Source organism: Pseudorca crassidens, chromosome 20 (genome assembly GCF_039906515.1).
Source record: "Pseudorca crassidens isolate mPseCra1 chromosome 20, mPseCra1.hap1, whole genome shotgun sequence".
Classification (NCBI taxonomy): domain Eukaryota; kingdom Metazoa; phylum Chordata; class Mammalia; order Artiodactyla; family Delphinidae; genus Pseudorca; species Pseudorca crassidens.
This window is the reverse complement of record NC_090315.1, coordinates 8,571,095-8,595,451: the sequence shown is the minus strand read 5'-3', so window position 1 is coordinate 8,595,451 and position 24,357 is coordinate 8,571,095. Positions and strand designations below refer to the sequence as shown.

General features: G+C 52.3%; 2 protein-coding genes across 6 annotated transcripts; one reads left to right on the top strand and one right to left on the bottom strand.

The window, feature by feature from the left end:
- Positions 1-1,342: 1,342 nt before the first annotated feature.
- NOSIP (nitric oxide synthase interacting protein) lies at positions 1,343-18,046 on the bottom strand. 4 transcript variants are annotated; one of them, XM_067718493.1, is made up of 9 exons: positions 17,880-18,046; positions 8,724-8,896; positions 8,037-8,142; positions 6,026-6,107; positions 4,418-4,577; positions 4,210-4,328; positions 3,889-3,993; positions 3,665-3,773; positions 1,343-3,483 (listed from the first exon to the last, which is right to left on the bottom strand). In XM_067718493.1, the coding sequence occupies exons 2-9, from the start codon at positions 8,791-8,793 to the stop codon at positions 3,401-3,403; spliced, it is 834 nt and encodes a 277-aa protein (XP_067574594.1). In that variant the 5' UTR covers positions 8,794-8,896; positions 17,880-18,046; the 3' UTR covers positions 1,343-3,400. The 4 variants fall into 4 exon arrangements, with proteins under 4 accessions (XP_067574594.1, XP_067574593.1, XP_067574591.1 ...); XM_067718492.1 differs by having other exon boundaries at positions 3,889-4,076; positions 8,724-8,794; positions 17,880-18,038; XM_067718490.1 differs by having other exon boundaries at positions 3,889-4,076; positions 17,880-18,037.
- Positions 17,597-24,255, top strand: PRRG2 (proline rich and Gla domain 2). 2 transcript variants are annotated; one of them, XM_067718498.1, is made up of 8 exons: positions 17,597-18,035; positions 18,751-18,816; positions 19,469-19,565; positions 19,757-19,932; positions 20,116-20,155; positions 22,092-22,227; positions 23,079-23,216; positions 23,627-24,255. In XM_067718498.1, exons 3-8 carry the CDS (start codon positions 19,481-19,483, stop codon positions 23,643-23,645), a joined length of 594 nt encoding a protein of 197 aa, XP_067574599.1. In that variant the 5' UTR covers positions 17,597-18,035; positions 18,751-18,816; positions 19,469-19,480; the 3' UTR covers positions 23,646-24,255. The 2 variants fall into 2 exon arrangements, with proteins under 2 accessions (XP_067574599.1, XP_067574600.1); XM_067718499.1 differs by lacking the exon at positions 17,597-18,035 and having other exon boundaries at positions 18,139-18,816.
- The last annotated feature ends 102 nt before the right edge of the window (positions 24,256-24,357 follow it).

Genomic DNA, 24,357 nt, shown 5'->3' with positions numbered 1-24,357 from the left:
TTCTAATGGAAATGATAGCAGATAATAACCTTTCTTGTTTCTCTTAATGCTTTTTTCTTTTTTTTTTTTTTTGCGGTACTCGGGCCTCTCACTGTTGTGGCCTCTCCGGTTGCGGAGTGCAGGCTCCGGACGCGCAGGCTCAGCGGCCATGGCTCACGGGCCCAGCCGCTCCGCGGCATGTGGGATCTTCCCGGACTGGGGCACGAACCAGAATCCTCCAATTTTAAAAATTATTTATGGGCTTCCCCAGTCTTACAGCTGAGTGATATTCTTCTGGATAAATTATTTAACCAGTTCTCTACTGAACAACATTTAAGTTGTTTCTAGTCTTTTCTCTTCCAAAGGATGCTGCACAGAAGGCACTAGCACATCCGTAATTTTCCATGAATTTAACTGCAGATAAATTCCTAGAAATGGAATTTATGAATTCGGTAGACACTGCCAAACTGCCAAGGACATCTCTTTGTTATTGCAGTGAATTTTTTTTTTTTTTTTTTTTTAATATTGCGCTACGCGGGCCTCTCACTGCTGTGGCCTCTCCCGTTGCGGAGCACAGGCTCCGGACGCGCAGGCCCAGCGGCCATGGCTCATGGGCCCAGCCGCTCCGTGGCATGTGGGATCCTCCCAGACCGGGGCACCCATGTCCCCTGCATCGGCAGGGGGACTCTCAACCGCTGCGCCACCAGGGAAGCCCCTCATCTGGCTTTTTACTTAGCATGATGTTTTCAAGACCCACGTTTTAGCGTGGATCAGAATTCCATTCCTTTTTATGGCTGAATAATATTCCATTGTATGTCTCTAGCACATTTTGTTTATCCACTCATCAGTTGATGGACATCAACTGGGTTGATGGGCTGTTTCTACACCATTAGTGCTGCCAGGATCATTCATGTAGAAGTTTTTGCATGAACATGTTTTTAATTTTCTTGGGATCCCTAAGCTGATTTTTTTAAGAGAAATGGAAATCTACTCACACAAAATGCCCCGCCCCTTTTCTGCATTTTTAAATTTTAATTCATATAAAGTCCACTCTCTTTGGTGAATTTTGACAAATCATCTTCATACAACCATCACCACAGTTAAGATTAGAACAGATCCATCCCCCCTCCTCAAACTCTTGTTAACCCTCCTTGTAGTCAATCCCTCCCCCACCCCTGGACACCAAGGATTTGCTCCCTGTCTATATAGTTTTCGCTTTCCAGAAAAGTCTCCCCAATTTAAAAATCTCAACAAGTAATCACAGTTGTCCTAAAGTACTGTTTGTGGCTGGTTGAGGCTGGAGCCACCAGTGGGCACACCCTACCAAGCCCCACCACGCCCATTTCTTGCTCTGAACATCATCTATTTTTAAATATTTATTTATTTACTTTTGGCTGCGCTGGGTCTTTGTTGCTGCGCATGGGCTTTCTCTAGTTGCAGCGAGCGGGGGCTACTCTTCGTTGCGGTGCGCAGGCTTCTCATTGCGATGGCTTTTCTTGTTGAGGAGCACGGGTTCTAGGCATGCGGGCTTTAGTAGTTGTGGCACGCAGGCTTAGTTGCTCCGCGGCATGTGGGATCTTCCCGGACCAGGGCTCGAACCCGTGTCCCCTGCATTGGCAGGCGGATTCCTAACCACTGCGCCACCAGGGAAGCCCCTTTGCTCTAAACTCTAGACCAGTGTCTAAGGAACCTCTGTTGAGAAAACACAAAATTTGTCTCCACTTCCCATCCCTCCCTTCTCCTGCCACAGCTTCAGCTGTGGTCTGACTCTTGCTTCCTCTCCTTGTTACCTTTGAAATCTTAAAGGAAACCTATGGCTTAGAGTGAGGACCTTGACTCACACCCCACCCCTCCCCGCAAAGAGTGTCTCAAAGGGCCTGTGAACTAAAGAGTGGCATTTAGGCTCCTTGTGGAAATCCAGAATTTCCAATCTTGCACCTTTAAATCTTTATTTGGGGTGGGGAGTGGTCTGTACCACACATAAACAGGATCCTTGGGGCGGGGGGACTGAGAGAAAAGACTCGGGGTGGTTGAGAGCTCTTAAGAGGACGGGGATTGGGGGTGTTTAGAGAAGGAGGGAAGATCTCTATCATTCTGGGTAAAGGGATGGGGTGGGAGCTTGCCAAGGTGGAGAGGTCTGTGGGTGGCAGTGTGGGAAACCTAGGGGAGGAAGGGTGCAAAGGATGTGGAGGAGGGCAAGACTGAATGAGGCGGGTGCAGGTATCTGGAGGTGGCTGACCTCTGGGTGAACCTGGGCTCAGCTATGGCCTTGAGCAGTGTGACTTTGGGCAAGTTGTCTTCTCAGCCTTGGTGGGCTGTTCTGCAAAATGGGTACAAGCATCCTCCCAAGACAATGGGACTGGGAGACCAAGAGTGGGGCGTGAAGGCTCTTAGGGACCAAGGGAAGGGTCTAGAAGCGTCTGAGGGAGGAACTGCTGGGTTTCCGGGGCTCCCCAGGGTGCAAGGATGACCCACCCTCCTGCTAACACCTTTCCCTGCGGCCAGACGCACCAACTGGTCCTGTACCAGACAGGGGCTTGCCCAGCACTCAAGGACACTCTGAATCTCGCCTGGGCATTGGATGAGAAGACCTCTTACCAAAATGAAAAGGTAGAGACTGTTCAATGAACAGAACGGTACTTGCACGGAAATCTCACTTTGGTTGAAAAAACTCATGTGAGAAAGACCTGGAAGGACAGGACCTGGGTATCGCTCAGAGAGTCAGGACTTTTAAGACTTTATTTTTGCAATCTTTGCTTGACTGTATGCTCTGGTTCTCCACACTGCACAGGGTCTGCTTTTGTGATTCAATGGTTATTAAAAACATAGCTTTAAAGGCCACCCCTGCCCTCCTAGTCAAGTCTGAGCTCCAGGCAGGTCCACTAGGCCTGGGTGCTCTGAACTCCTCCCTCGTCACACCTGCCGAGTGCTGCCTCCGGGACTTTGCACTTGCGGTTTCCTCTTCCTCTTCACCCTCCAGCCTCCAGGTGGTGGGGGAGGAAGCGTTCCTGACTGCCTTCTCTAGACAGGGTGCCGGCTGTTCGCTTTCTCAGTCACACACAGCACTTCATTTCCTTTACGTGTCTTATCAAACTTTACAACGGGAGACGCGTTCCGGGTCGCCTCCTGGGCTTCAAATTTGGTTTAACTCAAAAGAAAGTGCGGGGACTTCTACAGTCCGTTAAAGTGGCGCCCTCCTGTGGTCGCGGCCCAGACTCCGACCTCTGGCCACTCAACCCATTTAAAGCTGTGCGTTTGCATTCGATTCAGATATTACTCTTAACGTGAGACCACAATCAAATATTTTTAGCCCACGCTTTCAAAGCGCAGTCATTCCTGAGCTCACGCTGTCACCGGGCTCTGGCGCGGTGAATGACGGCGCCACACGGCCTGTCGCGTCCAACAAGCCCATTTATTTGGTTTACCGCGCGCTCAGGCCTGCATCACTGGCCGGGACTTCTCGGCCTGCAGCTTCACTCCGGAGCCCGCGAAGCCCGTGCCGCCCTAGAGGAGGAGGAAGAGAGGCAGCGGGGAGCTGGGGTGCCGTGGGGGTTCCCTGGCCCGCGAGGTTCGGTTGGGCCCCCGCTCCCTTAGTGGGGCGGGGCCTCGGTAAGGGAGCGGGCCCTCTGGAAGCAGGTCGGGGTTACCGGAAGGCTAGGGGACAGGGAGGAGGGGTGCCACTCACCCGCTGCAGCACGATGATGTCGCGGTCCGTGAGCTTCTCTCCGGTCACGGGGTCCACCATGTCCTTGCGAATCAGCTTCTCCACGCACTCCACGGTGACCACGGCCCCACTGCAGTGAGGGTGAGTGTGGGGCACGACGATCAGAGGGCCCGCCCCAAAGAGAGAGCCGCACCCCAAGCCCGCCCCGTCCCACAGGTCCCCAGGCTGTACCCCAGGCGACTCACGAGGGCCGCAGGACGGCGCACGGTGTGGCGTTGCTCAGGCTGTCGCGGGTCACGGCACACACGTAGCGCTCGCTGCGCGTGATGAGCCCCACGCGGTCCACGGAGCTGTCGAGCGGCGTGAAGCGCACGGGCGTCAGGTCGGACATGCGCAGCGGCTTCCCGGACATGGGGCAGGTCACAATGCGCGACTGGGGAGCAGGAGGGGGGCCGAGTCAACAGGCGGGGCTAGAGCCGGGCGGAGGGAGGATGGGGGCCCTCAGGACCCTGGCCCTCTCTGGCAAAGCGGGCACACACAGGCGCTTGCTGGAGTAGGGGGCTCACCGGCTTCTCCAGCTTGGTGGCCTTGGCCTCGGGGGTCAGCGATGGGATCCAGAAGCTGGGCAGCGCTTTGTCCTTGTCCTTGCCTGTGGGGCCCGCACTGGACCCGGGTCGGGCATCATCTGCGGGGGGGAGAGGGGTTCGGACGCAACCAGGGAGGCACCTGGCCCCGCGGGAGCCCCACCCACTTGCATGTCCACTTCTCTCTCACCTGGGCAGTCCCCGGAGGCGGCCTTGGGCGTGAAGGGGTTGAGGGGCCGGCTCACGATGGCCGCCTCCTTCTCCAGGAAGCCCCGCACCTGGTCCTGCGCGGCCGCCCGCCGCAGCCCCTTCTGCTCCTCACGCCGGGCGCCCCGCTGCTTCTCGTAGGCCTGCGGGCAGCCAGGCAGGAGCGAGCTAGGCATCCCCCTGTGGCTTGTGAGTTTGGGGCACCCTAGGTGGGGGCTGGGGTGCCTCTTGGAATTTAAAGGTGGGTGAACTGGAACCCATACAGGGGAGGTTCCTGGCAGAGGCTCTGTTTGGTGGAGGCTGGTGACTGCCTGGGTGTGAATGTTTAATCGGCTGCACAGTTATCCATGGTGTGCCTCTGCTGCCTTTGCCTGTCCCTTCACCAACTGAAGGGCAGTTAAGCCATTTCCACTTTAGCTGGTTTGGGACTCGGTGGTCAACAGCTTGGCTGAAGAGGGACTGCCAGAGCTCAAAGCCTGCCTTTGTCACTGATTAGCTCTGTGGCCTCCAGTAAGCACTGTGACCTATCCTGGCCTCAGTTTCTTCATCCGTAAAACGGGCTGACAATGGTGACCTACCTCGGAGGCTCACTGGGAGGGTTACACAGGAAGATTTTTTAAAACACTTAGCACCTGGCCTGGCACATAGTAAGTGCTCAATAAATGTAATTTGGGGCCATATGTTATTAATTATACAGTATATCTTATCACTTATCTATTATACAGTCCATACAGTGTAGACTCTGTCCCTGCCCTCAACGGCCCGAGTTCCAGGATAGTAGGGAGCAGAGAAGGTTTATGGAGCCATGAAGGCTCAGGCAGTGTGAGGGCAAGAGGAGACACTGCTCCGGCCACCGAGTGAGCAAGGAGGGAACGCTGACGCTGACTGATGCTCGGGAGGGCTTCCGATGTGGGCTGCACGATGAGGGGGCCACCAGGCTGGGTGGAGGACCTGGGCAGAGGGGAAGCCACGCACTCCAGACCAAAAGCTCAACAAGAACCTGGCCCCCAGTGCTTCCTGAGCTCTGGAAAAGCCGGCAGGACAAGGAGGGAGACAGGGTCCCTCCTAGCCACAAAATGAGCTCAGCAATGGAAGGTGGGCCTGGCTCCAAGAAAATGCCTAAGAAGTTCTTATCTGTGAGCATTTCTCGCATGCCCTGCAGTGCCCTCTAGTTTGGCCCTGTCAGCCCATTTTAGAGACAATAAAACTGAGGCCCAAGGAGATGCGCTGGCATCCACTCATTTACCAAGTATGTCCCGAGAACCTAGGGCCTTGGGGTGGGTGAGAGCCCCGCTCCCTGCCCCTGGGGCCTGTATCAGACAGCCACAGGTAGAGTCACAACTGTGACAAGTGCCAAAGAAGAGGTGACAGGGGCAGGCCCTCAGGGCCCTGGACTAGCAAGAGGCCAGAGGAGGCAACACCTGGGCTGAAATCTGGAGAACGAGAAGAATTTAACCAGAAGTGGGAGGGGACGGTGTGCCCAGCAGAGGGAACAGCACAGGAGAGGCCTGGGCGGGGAGGAATTTAGATGCGAGGCCCAGCATCGAAACCACCTACCCACGCCTGCACCCCCTTCTCCCAGCCCAACCACCTTCATCTGCCGGGCGATCTCCTTCTTCTGGTGCAAAACGTACTCTAGGATTGCCTCCCGCTCATACAGGTAGCCATCGGGGCTGCAAAGAGAGGAGGGGATGAGAAAACATGGGCCTGGCCCAGGCCACATGGCCAGAGATTGACAGTCACCTGCTGAACATCAGCTCCCTGCCCAGGGCAACCACTGAGCGTCTTCTAGGCAACTGCTCGCTCAGGGCTCGGCTCAGCTCTCTCAGGTGACCGCACTGTTTTAACTCTCCTGGCTTTATAATGTCTTCTGATGCGTAGGCAAAATCTCGCACTGTAAACGGTTAGCTCAGCAGGCCTGGGCTGTGCAAACCCTGCACATTCCAACCAAAGGACTGGCTCCTGGGAGGGCACCTCTAGGCCTTGGAATGTCCTGCTTGTTAAGAGTGTCTCTGTTTGCCTGGGAGGTTGGGACCATGTGGTGTGAGCTGGACCTCTGGAGGGGCTGAAGACCAAGGTCAGCCAGGCCTAGGTGACTAACGTCCAATAAAAACCCTGGACACCAAGGCTGGAGCGAGCTTCCTGGTGGGTAGTAACTGCTGCGGCGAAAATTAAGCGCTTTCCTGCGACTCCACTGAGAGAGACAAAGGAAGCTTGTGCCTGGTCTCTCTGGGACTCTGCCCCATGTGTCTTTTCCCACTGCTGATTTTATTTATTTAAAAAATTTTGGGGGGGCTTCCCTGGTGGCGCAGTGGTTAAGCATCTGCCTGCCAATGCAGGGGACACGGGTTCGAGCCCTGGTCCGGGAAGATCCCACAGGCCGTGGAGCAACTAAGCCTGTGCGCTACAACTACTGAGCCTGCGCTCTAGAGCCCACGAGCTACAACTACTGAGCCCGTGTGCCACTACTGAAACCCGTGCACCTAGAGCCCATGATCCACAACAAGAGAAGCCACCGCAATGAGAAGCCCGCATACCACAACGAAGAGTAGCCCCCGATCGCCGCAACTAGAGAAAGCCCGCGCGCAGTAACAAAGACCCAATGCAGCCATAAATAAATAAATAAATAAATAAATTTATTTAAAAAAAAATTTTTTTGGCCGTGCCACGCAGCATGTGGGATCTTTTATTTTATTTATTTTTGGCTGCGTTGGGTCTTTGTTGCTGCGTACAGGCTTTCTCTAGTTGCGGCGAGCGGCGGCTACTCTTCGTTGCAGTGGGCGGGCTTCTCATTGCAGTGGCTTCTCTTGTTGCGGAGCACGGGCTCTAGGTGCGTGGGCTTCAGTAGTTGTGGCTCATGGGCTCTAGAGCACAGGCTCAGTAGTTGTGGCGCATGGGTTTAGTTGCTCTGTGCTATGTGGGATCTTCCCGGACTGGGGATCAAGCCCGTGTCCCCTGTATTGGCAGGCGGATTCTTAACCACTGCGCCACCAGGGAAGCCCGGCATGTGGGATCTCAGTTCCCCGACCAGGGATCAAACCCATGCCCCCTGCACTGGAAGCTCGGAGTCTTAACCACTGGACTGCCTGGGAAACCACCCCCATTGCTGGTTTTAATCTGTAACCTTTTGCTGTCATAAGCTGTCATTTGAGGATAACTGCTTTGCTGAGTTCTGTGTGTTCTTCTAGTGAACCACTGAACCTCCCGGTGGCCTCGGGGACCCTGAACCACGATCTACTTTCATCGCGATGTCTACAAAATGGACCAGTAATTGAGCACATATTTAGTCAGTGGACTAAGTACCTTCTACCCATTATCTCGCTGAAGCCTTTGCCAGACGCTAAGAGGTAGGTAACAGTAAGCACTCCACACGTGAGCTGTTATTATGGGCTAGCCACTTTCCAGGAGCCCTGCCCTCTATTGTGAATGTATTCTTTTCCACACCCCATGAAGCGTACTAGGATCATGCCCATGTCTCAGAGGAGAACACTGAGGCTGCGGGAGGGTAGGTGGCTTGCCAGGGCGCCCTGGCTGTGCAGCCCCCTCCTGGCGATTCCCTTGCCCTCGTCACCCTGACCCGCCCACCCGTGTTCCCAGCTTACGTAACAACAGGGTCGTGGCACGGCTGCAGAGAGAGGCAGCAGCAATCGAAGTCCTTGACGGCATCCCGGCTCAGTCGAATGTTCTGGGTGCCGTAGCCTGAGGCCGCTGGGGACAGAGAGAGGCAGAGGGATGGAGAGGCAGGAGATGTGCCCTTCTCCAAACCCGGAGAGAAAGGCACAGAGAGGACTCCGAGGTAGGGGGACTCAGAGAACAGGCAGTCAAGAGCTTGGGCTGTGTGTCTGCGTTGGGGACAGGGCTGCACAACCCACAAGAAGGCGTTCATCCCCAGAGGGTAAGTGACAGACAGGCCCTGTCCCTGAGGCAGCTCGGGGAAGAGGCTCGTAACTGACTCCCCTCGGGCCTTCTGGCTCTGTGACCAAGCTCAAGCGTCTGTACCTCTCTGGGCCTCCGTTTCCGCCTCTGGAATACGGCCTGACAACAGTGATTCCTTCCTCAGTGGGTGTTTGGGAGGCTTAGCATGGAAGGCACTTAACGCAGTGCCCACGACAAGGCAGGGAGAAGGTCGCTGGCTCACGTGGGCTGTTACGTTTCCGGTCGTGACCATCAGTCACGTGGCTGTTACTTACACGGTCGGGGGAAAGACACATGCCCAGAGAGCACAACCAGAGGAGCAAAGTAACATGGGGACTTCAGGGTCCATTTGCCCCCTCCCCCAAACCCAGTACCTGTGTCCTTCTTCTTCTCATGGTAGGTGTAGACGGCCCCCGCCGTGCAGTTCTTGCCGTGGCGTGTCATCCTGGGGGGTAAGGAAGGGGCAGCTGCAGGGCTGTGTGTCCAGAGGGGGCCCACGCAGAGAGGACTGGACCTTTCTGGCCCCCGATCTGATCTGACGGGAAAGCTGGGAGTGGGGCAGGGGAAGAGAGTTTTGCACACGTTAAATGGTTAAGAAATGCCTATACCTCCCCAAAACAAATATGGCACTCAACCCTGAAAAAGACCTGAAGTTTGCTTGTGGAAGTGGTGTCGGAAGGGGTACACGTTGTGAGTTACGGTGAGGTGGTGGAAGGAGGGTTATCTGATGGAAAGTTCTAGCACCAGATGTGCTCGGTGGGGCTCGTAACACGAATGGGGAACTGCAGTGCCCAGGAGATGTTCTGGATGTGCTGAGCGTGTGCTCTGTGTGTGCCTACACGCTCATTTCAACCAAGCGCACCTGGCTTCGTTTAGGTGCAACATGCCTTACGTTCAAATTGTTCCCTAATGTATCCATCGCATTGGAATAAATCTCGAGTTTTCAAAACAAGTGTTAGAGCAGAACTGACTGTACACGGAACGCTGGCAAGTCAACAAGAAAAACCCAGCTACCCCAAGAGGAAAATGAGCCGAGGATGTGAAGAGGCGATTTACAGAAGCAGCTCAAAGACTAACAGGTAGATGGAGAGATGCCTCAAATTCTCCTCACAGGAAAACCACAGTGAGACATCATTTTAAATCTATCACTAGGCTGGTGGGCGAAACTTTGAGAGCTGGATAAGATAGCTGGATAGGGTGACGGTGGGTGATAGGAATCCCCTCAGGTGATGCTGGGGGGACACAGGCTGGTGGTACTTCAGCAAAGTGAGTGCAGGCGATTCTGCACTTGGGTGTATGTGCCCCAAAGGCGACAGCACTAGGGAGCATGTGTGAGGATGTTCACAGTGGTGTTATTTATACTGGAGGGGAATCAAAGGCAACTGAATATCCCGCCCTCCTGGAATGGATAGTGACTGCCCCTCATGGAGACCACCCAGCAGTGAGATGCAACTGACCAGGCGTGTACAGAGCATCGTGGGTGACTTCTTTTCTTTTGGCCCTGCCGTGCAGCCTGTGGAATCTTAGTTCCCCAACCAGGGACTGAACGCTCACCCTCGGCAGTGAAAGCGCGGAGTCCTAACCACCAGACCAACAGGGAATTCCTGTGGGTGGATCTTAAAAACACAATGCTGGGTGAAAAAAGTAAGAAATAAAACAATCTGCACATGAACAAAATGATACATTTTAAACACCTGCAAACAAAAGATGATGCCTATAAGAATGATTGCCCATGTAGGGGAGGGGACTGACTGGGGGATAAATAAGAATAAATGGAACGAGAAGGAGGGGGTTAGATGGATCAAAGGAATAAGACCGGCCTGGGCCTGAGTCCAGGTTGGCCCCCTGCTGGCTGTGACTCTGGACTTGTGATCTCCTCTCTGAGTCCTTTGGTAAGAAGTGGGGAGAACCATAGGATCTAGTTGACACGACTGGATTGCTGTGTGCACTAAATGAGGTCATACTCAGAGCATGGCATATGGAATGTTCAGGAAATACTCTCTCTGGCTCTGTGGCTGAAAGGAGGATCCAGAAGGTGGGGGAGGGAGGCACAACCGGGAGCACCCACAATGTGAAAGGCAACTTCATCTTATTTCCCGGTTCCGGATGCTTTCAGAAACTTGCCTTTCACTTTCCAAACTCAAACACCTCTCCTTGAGCTACAGATCTCGCACTCCCCCTACTGGCATCTTCCTCCCAGAAACCCATTTTTTGTGTTGTAGGTATATTTACGTAGAATAGATGCACAGACCTTAAGGATGCAGCTTGATACGTTCTGACAGTTGCATACACCCTCGTAACTACCCCCCCTAATCGAGATGCGGAACATTTCTATCACCCCAGCCGCGGCCACTGTGCTGATTGCAGAAGGTAACCTTGGTGAAACACCCCAACTCCACCCACCGCCCCTCCTCCAGCTTCCCCTCACCCCCAGCTTTGGAGCAAGCCCAGCACCTGCTGCCACCCAGCTCACCTGCCATCCCCCTCCTCCGCTCTGGCCCCATGGCTTCCGCCCCAGCTCCCCCCTCCCCACTGGCACTCATGAAGGTCGAGTTCACCTCCTCAGGGACAAATTCCCCACTCTATTCTTAGTTGTCAACTGCTTTGACCCTCTGCGGTATTTGGCACTGGGCTGCTTGTCTTGTAGCCAAGTTCTTTGGCTTTGTGGACCGGGACATTTTCCCTCTGAGAGAGAGAGGAACCGCTATAGATGGAGCATTTCATTATTTTGCCAGGCGGTCATGGGAATAATCCCAAGGGACACTGCTTGACCCCTGACCCCCAGGCCAACTCTCAATCATCCAACCTCAGCCACCCTCTGAGGTCCGTCCCACTCCCATCTCCATTTTGGAGAGGGGCAAACTGAGGCACAGAAGTGAAGCCATTTGCCTAGGGCAGTGGTTCTCAAAGGAAGGTCCAGGGACCCCAGGGGTCCCTAAGATAGTTTCAGGGAGTCCACAAAACTATTTTTGTAATACTAAATCATGTTTGGGACTTCCCTGGTGGTCCAGTGGCTAAGACTGTGCTCTTGATGAAGGGGGCATGGGTTCGATCCCCGGTCAGGGAACTAGATCCCACACGCGTGCCGCAACTAAGAGTTCGCATGCTCCAACTAAAGATCCTGCGTGCCGCAACGAAGATCCCACGTGCTCCAACTAAGACCCAGCGCAGCCAAATAAATAAATAGATAAATAGAAAGAGAGCGCTCTAAAAATAAATAAATAAAACAAATGCGTTTGCCTTTGTTCCTCTCCTTCTCTCCAGTGTCTAGTGGGGTTTTCCAGAGGCTGTGTGACTTGTGCTTGTGCACCCTTGGGTTTTAAAAATGTCTGTTATATTATGCGGAGTGAACAGAGCCAGGTAGAAAAGGCCACGTGTTGTTGATTCCATTTATATGAAAGGTCCAGAATGGGCAGGTCCATAGAGACAGAAAGCAGATTGGTGGTTGCCACAGGCTGGGAGAAGGGGGGACCGGGGGTGGCGTGCAGTGGCTGCTAAGGGGTATGGGGTTTCTTTCTGCAGTGATGAAAATGTCCTGAAATCAGAAAATGGTGATGGTTGCAAAAACAGTGATTGTACGGAAAGCCACGAATCGTATACTTTAAATGGGTGAGTTTTGTGTCACGTGAATTATATCTCAATCAAGACAGTTTCATGCCTGTTTTCCTTTCTCATATGGCAAATCGCTTTTTCTTTCGGCCATGCAGCGAGGCTTGCAGGATCTTACTTCCCTGACCAGGGATCGAACCCAGGCCCTCAGCAGTGAAAGTGCCGAGTCCTAACCACTGGACTGCCGGGGGAATTCCCCTGATATGGCAAATCCTGATAGACAGAACTCCCACAAACAAAAGCTTTTTGGAGTCCTTGATGATTTTTAAGGTTCTGAGACCAAAAAGCTTGAGAACTGCTGACTAGGGTTGACCAGGGGTCAGCAGCTCTATTGTCTCCCCAGTGAGGAAAACCTCAAAAGAGAAAACAGAACTACTACCATCTCACGTCACTAGCTTTTCAGAGAGGCCACGTCCAAAGTAACATCAGCTGTTATATATCCTCCTTCCCATTTTACAGAGGAGAAAACAGCCTCATGAAGTCCCCCAGCTGGGAAGCGGCAACAGAGCCAGACTCGAACCCAGGCAGCCGTGTGGGTTAACCTTAACCATGTGACAGCTGCAGTCCTCCTGGGGAGGTTACAATCCAAGAATAAAGGCCAACTCATTCCCGTTCTTCCGGAAAGTCTTCAAAATCCAGAGTCTAGTCCACTCTCTCAACACATCTCAATTCAGACACGAAAGTTCCATTGCAGAAACTTGTCCTATATTTCGGGTTCATAAAATTTACAGGAGCAAATGTACATTCACACGCTCTGCTTGTGCCAAACGTACTTAAAAGTTTTCCAGGAATTGAATCCAGTATCGGTGCTTGAATTTGAATTAATTAAAATGAAATGATTAAAAAACACAGTCCCTCGGGGGCACTAGCCACATATCAAAGTGCCCCACAGCTTCTGGGGACTCGTGGCTACTGTGTTTAAAAAACATGACCACAATACCATTAATGCATTAATAATCCCTTCACATCCTTTACTATCCAGCTGGTATTCAAGTCTCCCTTATTCTCTCCCGACTGTCTTTTTCTGCAGTTGATTCGTCTGAATCCCGAATCTCTTGGGAGCAGAGAACCCTCTGAGAACTAAAGGATGCTACGAGCCCCCTCCCTTTAATAGCGAGGGTCACGCGGATGCTGCAGGCCGTCCCAGGCGGGCGGAGACCTGTGTTAAAGGAACCCAAAGGGTCGATTACACTCGAGGAAATCACAGACACAAACAGGATGTGTTGGAAGCAGGAAAGAGGGAGCTCCCTAAGAGCAAAAGCGAGGGTCTGAGATGTTCTATGAATAATGACTGGTATTTATTTAAGAGGTTTGGTGAACCTGGCCCTGTTCTAAGTATTTTATACATATTAACTCCACCAGACGCCACAACCCAAGCAGTTGCTACAAACAAGGAAACAGAGGCAGGGAGAAGGTGCCCAAGGTCATGCAGCCGGGGTCTGACCCAGGCATGAGTCTGTGGCCTTCACCACCCCTGATGCTGTAGCCTCAGGCACTGTGCTGACTCTCACGGTGGAGTGGGGCAGCTCCTGTAACCCTGGACCTTCCCCCTGGAAATCCCGTCCCCTTCCTCCTCCCAGGCTCCATCAGGAGTCGCCTCTTCTGGGAAGCCTGAGTTAGGCATTCCTGGTGCTCTGACAATGCCCTGATTTCCATCCATTATAGCTGCCACCCCTCAGAATTTCTCCCCCCAGACTAGAAGCCCCTAGAGGCGGGGGCTGGGTTGGACTCCAGGATGGGTCCTGGCACTGCATGGCCTCTGGGGGGCACAGAGATGTCAGATAGGATGTTAACCACTTCCAACCCTACGGCCGGGAGAGGTGTGTAATCAATGAATGAATCATCCATCCAATCAATATAAAAGCACTACAGGAATAGAAATGACCATCACATCCTTCCAACACTTATGCACCAGGCCCTGGGCGAAGCGCTTCACAGTTCTGAACGCATTCGGTCCTCGGGATAACCTGCGAGGTAGGTTCTCCCCATTTTAGAGGTGAGAAAACAGAGGCCCAGAGGGATTAACTGGTCTCTTCCTCAGTCTGTTCCTTGACAGAGGAGCCCTGGTGAGCTTTTCAAAAGGGAGCTTAGATCACGTCACTCCCTTCTACTGCTCCTTGGATGTGGCTCAAGGTGAAAAACAGCTTGGATAAAGAAATGTGGGAGGAATGAAAGAATTGGAAAGCCACCATTTTGCAACCCCTGATGACATAACTGATTCACTAAGGCACCTGATGGCAACTGGACATCCGCAGGGTGCTGATACTTGCTAGCAGAAAGGAGAAAAACGTAGCTTTACAACGGCGTGTCTGTGCTGTTCCTACCTGTATCAGTCAGCTAGGACTGCCAAAACAAAATGCCATAGGCTGGGTGGCTTACACAACAGACGATGATTTTCTCACAGTTCTGGAGGCCAGGAGTCTGAGATCAGGGCGCCACCATGGCTGGGTTTTGGTGAGGCCTCTCCTCCTGGCTTGCAGATGGCTGGCCACCTTCTGGCTGTGTCCTCACAGGGCGGAGAGAGTGCTTGCTCTCTGGTATCTCCTGCTCTTCTAAGGACACCAACCCCATGGATTAGGACCCCACTCTTATGACCTCATTTAACACTAATTACTTCGGGAAAGGTCCTGTCTCCAAATAGTCATATTGGAGATATAAGGTTTCGGGTGGGGTTGGGGACAAACGTTAAGTCTGTAAACACTACCTGAAGCCCCCGATCAATCTCACCGTCCCTAAGAGTGGGACCGCCAGGTGTGAAGCTAGCAGCGCTGAAGCCCCCATGCCAAGATGCCTGAAGCTAAATTAATCAAGCCTTTCCATTTAATTTCCTGATTCCAGGAAGCCAGAGGCTAGAGCAGGGATCTGCCAGAAAAGGCTAGAGAGTAAAGATTTTCACCTCTGTGGGCCACCTGCCCCTGTCACAACTACTCAACTCTGCCCTTGTATGGCAAAGCATCCGTGGACACTATGTAACTGAACGGCCATGGCCGTGTTCCAATAAAACTTTTATGGACACTGGTATCTGCATCACATATCACAAAATAGTATTCTTCTTTTGATTTTTTCCGATTTGTAAAATATTGAAGTATAGTTGAATTACAGGATTGTGTTAGTTTCAGGTGTACAGCAAAGTGATTCATATATATATTCTTTTTCAGATTCTTTTCCGTTATAGGGTATTACAAATATTGAGTATAGTTCTCTGTGAGATACAGTGGATCCTTGTTGGTTACGGTCTTTTCCAATTATTGAAAAATGTTAAAAACCATTCTTGGTTTGCAAGCTGTACCAAAACAGGTGGTGGTAGCCAATCACCTGTCTGACAAAGGAATTGTATCTAGAATATATAAGAAATTTACAACCCAATAATAAAAAGACAAATAACCCAATTTAAAAATGGGCAAAGGATCAAAACAGACATTTCTCCAAAGAGGATATATAAATGGCCAATAAGCACATGAAAAAAAATGTTCCACATCATTAATCATGAAGGAAATGCGGTCAAAACAGCAGTGAGGGACTTCCCTGGTGGTCCAGCGATTAAGACTTCGCCTTCCAATGCAAGGGGTGCGGGTTCATTCCCTGGTCCAGGAGCGAACATCCCACATGCCTCATACCTCGTGGCCAAAAAAACAAAACATAAAACAGAAGCGGGGCTTCCCTGGTGGCGCAGTGGTTAAGAATCCTCCTGCCAATGCAGTGGACATGGGTTCGAGCCCTGGTCCGGGAAGATCCCACGTGCCACAGAGCAACTAAGCCCATGCGCCACTACTACTGAGTGTATGCTCTAGAGCCGGCGAGCCACAACTACTGAGCCCGCGTGCCACAACTAATGAAGCCCACATGCCTAGAGCCCGTGCTCCGCAACAAGAGAAGCCACCACAATGAGAAGCCAGTACACCGCAATGAAGAGTAGCCCCTGCTCCCAGCAACCAGAGAAAGCCCGCGCACAGCAATGAAGACCCAACACAGCCAAAAATAAATAAATAAATAAATAAATTTAAAAGAAAAAGAAAAAAAGCAGAAGCAATACTGTAACAAATTAAATAAAGACTTTAAAAAGGGTCCCCATTGAAAAAATCTTAAAAAAAACAAAAACAAGAAACAGCAGTGAGATACTACTTCACACCCACAGGATAACTACCGTCAAAAAGTCAGACGATGGACTTCCCTGGCAGTCCGGTGATTAAGACTCCGCTCATCCACTGCAGGGGACACAGGTTCGATCCCCGGTCGGGCAAGATCCCGCATGCCACTCGGCATGGCCAAAAAAAAAAAAAGTTGGATCATAACAAGTGTGGAGAAATTGAAACACTCAGACACTGAGGGTGGGAATGCAAAATGAAGCAGCCACTTTGGAAAAGTCTGGCAGTTCCTCAGAAGGCTAAACACAGAGTTACCATTTGATTCAGCAATTCCACCGCCAAAAGAAATGAAAACTTATGTCCACACTAAATCTTGTACACAAGTGCAAGCAGCATATTCACAATAGCCAAAAAGTGGAAACAACACAAATGTCCATTGACTGACGCGTGGATAAACAAAATATGGTATATCTCATACAAAGGGATATTATTTAGCTTTAAAAAGAAGTACTGATACATGCTACAAAATGGATGAACCTTGACAACATTATGCTAAGTGAAAGAAACCAGACAGGAAAAAGATTCCATTGATGTGAAAAGTCCACATTAGGTTAATCCATAGAGAAAGGGTGTGGCAATTGGGGAGGGGGGTGCAGCGGGAATAATGGAGGAATAAGTGAAAGGCCATCACCACTTCAAAGAAGCAAAAAGACAAGTTCAGATGGTGGGATGATAACGGAATAACTGATCCAGTTTCTTCAATGAATCAATTGCCAAGGAAAAAAACAGGGTGGGGTGGAGGTGAGACTGTTTGAGATTAAGAGCAATTTAAGAGACATAACAATGACTTGAATGGATTCTGATTCAAAAAAGTGAAACTTCTTTTTTTTAAAGGCATTTTTTCAGAAGGAGAATTTGATTATGGACCAAGTAATAGGTAATATTAGGGTTGCTTTTGTAAGTGTAATAGTATTGTGGTCATGGAGGAAAATGTCCCTGCTTTTTTGTGTGCGTGTGTGCTTTTTAAAAATTAAAATTTTTTTTTAAAGTTTAAGTATAGTTAATTTACAATGTTGTAAAAATGTCTCTGTTTTTTACACATGTATTCTGAGGTATTTACGGGTGAAATGTCACGATGGATAGAATTTGCCTTATATATTTAATCTTAAAAAAATACCCAGCCAATATGTCAAAAAATATTAATAATTGGTAACTCTGGGCGATAGGGATTCTTCTATTATTCTCTCACTTTTATATAAGTTGGAACATTTTCATAATAAAACATAATAAAATATTAAAGTGAAATTGCTTTAAGGACCCATCAAGACCCGAGTTCACACCGAATCAGCAACACCATCAGGAGGTGAACCCAGGACTGCCTGACCCCAAAGCTCCACAGAGGAAAACGTTAACCCAACAGCTACTCCGAGAGGGAAGCGGCTGTCAAAAGGGTGCAGGGAGGCCGCGGCAGGCGACTGCACAATCCTTCTCCGCCCTCCCCATCACAGTCTGGGAAACGGAGGCCTGGAAAGGGGTGCTTCTTCCTCAACTCTCACTCATTAGACCCCTAGGAGTCCCAGTCTCCTCTTTCCCCTGGGATTCCCGGCCCATCCGTCTGCAGTGGAACTAAAACTCTACTGAGAACTGCCGGCTGAAGGTTTGGCTACCTCCAGGGAGGTAGTCCGGCTTCAAACTTGGGGCGCCTAGAGTGCTCTATTAAGGATTGCCAGGAAGTCAGGAATTCAAAATCCTGTCCTAGCTCCCTCAGGAGCCCAAGACTCTTGCCCACCGGAAGGCGATCTCACTAACACTAGCCTTCCACCGCCTGGAACTCACCTCACGAACGACTCCTCCCTCGTCGGTAGCTACTTCAACTGTACCCCTACACCGGAAAGGAGCGCTGTTTTCCCTCTCCGCTCCGCTCACTTCCGCCCGGCAGAAGAGACCGGAAGTAGATCTGCCCCTATTTGCGGAGGTATCTCTTCTGGCTTGGTAAGTGCTCCCTTCTTCTCTTCCTTCCTCCGGAAACGTGAGTGGCAAGTCGAAGGTTCCGGTCAGTGAAACTGGCGTGAATAGAGGGCGTGCTTCGTATATACTAGGCGTTTCCCTGGGCGGGCGCTTTGCGTCTCCCTAAGCCTGTGTTTAAGGGCTAATCACTTCGCCCAGAGATTGTAAAGTCCGCTTACCAAAGCATATCATCCACTTTTCTGCTGCAAAATAAGAGACAATAGAGAAGGGACAACTCCTCTGTCCCCACTTTATAAATGGAGCAGTTGAGAAATCGGAAGTCAGAGCCGTTCTCAGGAAGCAGGAATTTACTACGGCATACCCACCTACCCCCAGGGACCAACGCACAAGTTTCCCGCCAGTTTCTAGATACCTAGATATCTGGAGACCTAGCTGTTTATTTCCCTAGCTCTGTCTGGCGAGCTCTCTGGGGGGAAATTGGATAGGAGGGAAGGGGGCGCCTAACCAACTCCCTAAGTGCCCCACGGTGTCGGAGACCCTGGCCTCCCTGTGGGGCTCTGGACCTTAGACCCTTAATCATAAGGTCCCTTTAAATACTTTGTCCCTTACCTGAGTCCCGCCCAGGGCAGGTAATCGCAAACCCCGCCCCTCTGGCCAGAAACCGGGATTTTGCCGACTATAGTTAACAAGGTAACCCCTCCTTCCTCTCCCCTCCCTTCTCCCCTGTCCCCCTTCACAGCTGGCTGCAGCTGGCCGAGGAGGCCCTGATTAAGGAGGAGGGGACAGTGCTCACAAGTCTAGGCAGGTAAGTGAATGTCCCTGGAGGCAGAGCTTGGCTTGGGGACCCTGGCTACCTGGCTCCCTGCTCTTCTGGGACCCAGAGGTTGGGGCCCCCAAACCCAGGAGTCCAGGACCGCTGCCCCCTCCCCCAGCTCCTGGACCCCAGGATACAGGCCTCTGGTTTTACCTCTTCTGTAATCTTTGATTCTGTGGCTGAATGTGGCAATGGGCATAGAGAGGTGGATATACATGGAAATTACCAGGAAGAAGGAATCCCTATCAATGGACATGTTTATGAGCTCCTACTTTGTGCCAAAAGCCATGCTGGGGGCTGCAGACACAGCAGAAAAAAAGATAAAACTCCTGGCTCTGGTTTCTGGAGGGACACTGCCTTTGCTGAAATCCTGCCTCTGAATCTTGCAAACTTTATGAACTTGGGCAAGTTCTTTTACTTCTCTGTGTCTCAGTTTCCTCCTGTATCAAACGGAGATAATAATAGCACCGTGGTGAAAATGAAACTGAGTTGATAGAGGTAAATGACCTTGAATAGTGCCTGGTCCAGGATACAGGCCACGTAAGTGTCTGCAATTATTATAATTCCTGGACCACAGGGTCTGGGCAGGGAGACCTGGCCTCATTCTCCAGGAGCTGAGGCACTTCTCACCTAACCACATTAGTGTCCACAAAATATGAGGAGCCACCGCTCTGTGCTGCTGCTGTACCTGGGACTGACCACCTGCCTGGACACCTCACCCAGTGGGGAGCAAGACCAAGGTGAGCGTTTGCAGGAAGAGCTGGAGTCCAGGCACAAACATCCACCTTCCTCTGGCCCAGGAAAAACCCTGCCTGCAGTTGCCTCCTCCCCCAGGACCCCATAGCTCTTCATCCCCTTAAGTTCTGGCTCCTTCATGTCCCCAGTCCTAGGAACCCTCCATTTTTCTGTCTCTTATGTCTTTTGGGTCCAGAAGTCTTCCTGGACTCCCCAGAGGCCCAGAGCTTCCTGGGCAGCCGTAGGCGGATTCCACGAGCCAATCACTGGGACCTGGAGCTGTTCACGCCAGGGAACCTGGAACGGGAGTGTCAAGAGGAGAGGTGTTCCTGGGAAGAGGCGCGGGAGTACTTTGAGGACAATACTCTGACGGTGAGGCCCTGGGGTCCCCGGAGTCCCTCTGTCTTCTCCAGGACCTGGGCTGGGGGGGAGGATCCTGCCCCTCAGCTCCCTCTCCCCTCGTGCCTCAGAGATCATCAGGGCGGGCTGGTTTGGGGGTGTAGAATCTCCCAGTTGATGCCTCCTTTCTGCCTTCTCTCCTCCTGCCCATTCAAGGAGCGCTTTTGGGAGAACTACGTCTACAATGGCAGAGGAGGTGAGTCGGGGGAGCCCTCGTTCTGTGCAACTAAGGCAGCTCCTTTCTGTGGAGGCTGAACGAACATCCCCCAGCCCAATCTCACCCCCTCCATGTTCCATGCTCCTGAGTTCCTGGACGGGGTTGGTAAAGAAATCCCCTCCTCTGAGACTAGAGCCCTTGCCCGAGGAGCCCACCACACCTTATTCGGAATAGGTCCCATGTCCCCAGGAAGGAGGACAGTTGGAAGGAGAAGCTACAGCCTCAGGCTCAGAGGCCCTGGCCCACCTGAGCCCCTCTTTGGAGTCCAGAGCCCCAGCCCCTTCTGCAGCTTGGTTGCTAGGGGGGTTGCTCCCTAGCAACGGGTCTGGGCTAGGCCAATTGGTGGAAGCCTGTCTGTCCTCACCTGCCCGATCAGCCCAGCCGCAACCCCTCCTCTGAGTTCTGAGGCCCCATCGTGGCTGCAGCCTTGTTGCTAAGAGGGGGCTGCTCCTTAGCAACAAAGCCTGGCCAGGCTGGACCAAGGAAGACAGCAGCACTCACTACCTGGTTGGCTTCCCCTCCCCCACAACCCCATCCTGGCTTCAGCCTGGTTGCTAAGGAGGCCTTCCTCCTAGCAACCACACCTAGCCAAGCTCAGGACCCAAGGCCTCCTGCCCACAGGAGGACCCCCCTCCAGGCACAGGGCATCTCACCCCTGAGTGGCCTGGTTGCTAGGGGTGTTTCCACCTTAGCAACAGGCCCTAAGTCTGGGCTGAAGTCCTCACATTGGTTGCTAGGGGAGGTAACTGCTTTGCTACAGGCCTATCAAGGCCTGTTGGCTTCTCAAGTCCACCTGAAACATGTCGGAATCAGGAAGGCCGTCCCCCACCCCCGGCTTCTTAGTGCAGCTTTTTGCTAAGAGGGCTAAAAGCCTGAGGTTTACTGTTTGAGGAAAGTCCCCCCTGCCCAGTGCTAAAGGGAGTTTCCCCAGCAGCAAGACCTAGCAAGGCCTCACAAAGCCAGGGTCCTCCCTGTGCCCCACCCCCCTTTTCCTCAGACATGAAGCTTTGATTGCTAAAGGCGCTTCACCTTAGCCAAGGGTCCACATGAGTTCTAAACACCAGCAGTCTGTTTTTGAGGGGATGTCCCTACATTCCTCCTTGATAGATATATTGTTCCTAGCCTTCTGGTAAGGCCTTGCCCCTCCTTAGCCTGGTTGGTAAAAGGTATTGCATTCCAGAGGGGACGGGGTTGCCAGATAAAATACAAGACAGCTCCCCCCACAGCCCAGTTAAATGTGAATTTCAAATACACAGGAATAATTTTTTAGTATATCTCATATATTCCATGGGACATACTTATACTAAACAATTAGAATTCCCTGGCAGTCCAGTGGTTAGGACTCCGTGCTTCCACTGCAGGGGGCATGGACGGGTTCGATCCCTGGTCGGGTAACTAAGATCCTGCATGACGTCTGCGGTGGCCAAAAAACAAGAAATTCACTGTTTATGTCAAATTCACATTTAACTGGGTATCCTCATTATTATTTGCTAAATCTGGCAATGCTCAGTATGGGGGTTCGGAGAGTTGGCTGTCTGAACTCCCTACCCTAAGTAAGCATGTCACCTGCAATCTTAGGAGGGTTCTCTCTCCTCTTAGAGAGACAATTGTCCTATTTTCTAGTCTCAGATGAGGTTATCCCAGGCCCTTTCTGCATTTAGTTCATTGCATTTTTGCAACCTATTAGGGAGGGGTTATTATTCCCATTTTACAGAGCAGGAAATGGAGGCTCACAGAAATGAGTGAGGTGAGTTGCCTGAGTTCACACAGCTAGGAAGTGGCCCCAGCTCTGCCTTCTTGGCCAGTCGTCTTCCCTCAGGGGAAATCTGGAAAGGTTTTCCCTACCTCAGGGGAAGGTATCTGGATGTTGGAGAGGGTGACAGCCCCTGACGCTGTGCCCTCCTCCCCCCCACAGGACGTGGACGAGGGGACGTAGCAAGCATGGCTGTGGGGCTGACAGTGGGCATCCTGCTCATGGTCCTGGCCAGCCTGGGAGCCTTTTGGTATCTGCATTGCCGTCAGAAACGAGGCCAGCAGCCCAGTCCTCAAGAGTAAGGGGGCTTTGGGGAGGAGGGGCTGGGGAGCAGGGAAGGGAGGAAGGGTCAACCTAAGGAGATGGGCCAGATTGGGGGCGGTTGGGCGCTGCTGAAAGATCTGAGGAGACCGTCATGTGGAGAGTGAGTCTGCGAGATTCTGTGTCCAGTTGTGGCATCTCTCTGACTATATCCACAGCACCTGGCACAAAGTAGGAACTCATTCAATATTTGCTGCCTGGCTGTCTTTGCAGTACCAGTTTTATGTGTGATTATCATTCTGTGGGTATTATATCTGGTGAGGCTGCAGCCTGTGGTCTGTGGGTGTCTGTGGGATGTCAGTTTCCGTGGTGACAAGGTGTAGCTGTGTTTGTGTGTGCCTGTGTCAGTTGTCTAGGTGTGTCTCTCTCAGTGGCAGGGTCGAAGAGAGGGCTTGAGCATTAGTCTTGAAGTATAGTGGGTCTAAAGGTTTCTAAGAAGAGTTTATTGTTAAGAGTGGATCTGGGAAATTTGTGGCTGAGTGTATCTCTGTTGTGTCTGTCTGTTTCTTGTGTGTGTCTGCCTGCCTCTCTGCAGGGCTGCCTCTTTCTCCACGACTCTCTGCTTGTATCTGGAGCACATGTGTCTGTGAACGAGTCTGTCTCAGCAGTTGTTGATTTCTGTGGCTGCCTGTCCCTGTGCATCTATCTGCCTGTCACTTCGAGGTGCTTTTCTGTGTGTAGAGTCAGGTTGAAGGTGACTCTTTTTCCTTGGTCCATCTCCCTTCCACCTCTGTCTCCCCACCACCCTCAGTGTCTCTGTCTCCCTACCTCTTTCCTCCTTCTCCCAAGGCTCTCTATCCTGCTAACAGTGCACCTTCTTGTCCCCAGGGCCGAGCTCATCAGTCCCCTGAGCTCTCTGAGTCCGCCGACGCCCCTGCCTCCACCCCCACCCCCAGGCCTCCCCACCTACGAGCAGGCGCTGGCGGCCTCTGGGGTGCACGACGCACCACCGCCCCCCTACGCCAGGTATGGGGCTGGGCTTCTGCCCCAGGCGGGGCGCAGAGGGGAGGGCACTGCCGGAGGAGGGGCGCGGGCTTAGGGGCGGGATTTGGAATTTTGAGCTTATTATCCGGGGCGAGGTTTGGAGGGCGGGGGCGTGGCCTGAAGTGTGTGTGTGTGTGTGTGTGTGTGTGTGTGTGTGTGTGCAGTAGTAGTAGTATAGGTGTGTTTGTGTGTGTGTAGTATTATAGGTGTGTGTGTGTGTGTGTAGTATTATAGGGGTAGGGGTGTGTGGGTGTGTGTGTGTAGTATTATAGGGGGGTGGGTCTTGTACCCAGAGGATAGGCTGAGACACCCAGGGTGGGTCGGAGTGGTCTTGGTTGAGGGGGCTAAAACAGCCGGGCCTTTGACTCCCCACTGTGCCCCTCTCCTTGCAGCCTCTGGAGGCCGCGCTGAAGAGCTGTTTCGAGCTGTTTCGGAGTCGGGGTTCTCCGAACCCTGCCCCAGATTCACACCGGATTCCGGAAACCCCCAGGCCTCTTAAACTCCGGAGCTGAGCTTGGAGGGGTGATGGCAGTAGGGATCGTCCGGCCCGAGGCCTACCCTAACACACGTGTTTCCGCCGCCTACGGATACACGCAAGTTCCCGGGCAACGTGTTCCCGCGTCCCGGCGCCTCGCAGGCCCCCACGCTCTCCTAATGGTGGGGGTACCCACCAGCCCCGCCCCCGGGATAGGCGTGCGTGGAAACTCCGACTCAGGCGCGCAGTGCCTCGCAGACTCGCGTGTGAGTAGGTGTGACACGGCCATCTCCCTCAGTGTCACGGGCCACGGACAGGCAGAGCCCCGCCTGTGTACACGCGTGTTTTCGTGTGCTCCCCGTGCGCGCACGGGGGCACTCTGCAATCCAGGGAAAGGGTGGGGGGCATATTTGCAAGCGTGCTTGGTTGGGGGCAGGCGCACACTGCACCTGGGGGACTGGAGTTGAGCTCTTTCCCTAAATAAAAACCCTTTGGAAAAGAGACCCAAAAGAGTGAAATAATGCAAAAAAAAAAAACACAAATAAACTGAACCGCGTTCCCGGGCGCGTCTGCGCACGGCAGAGCTGGCTTTCTGTACAAACGCTGCGCCCTACACCCTCAGGCCCTGCTAACGCTCTGTGTCTGCCT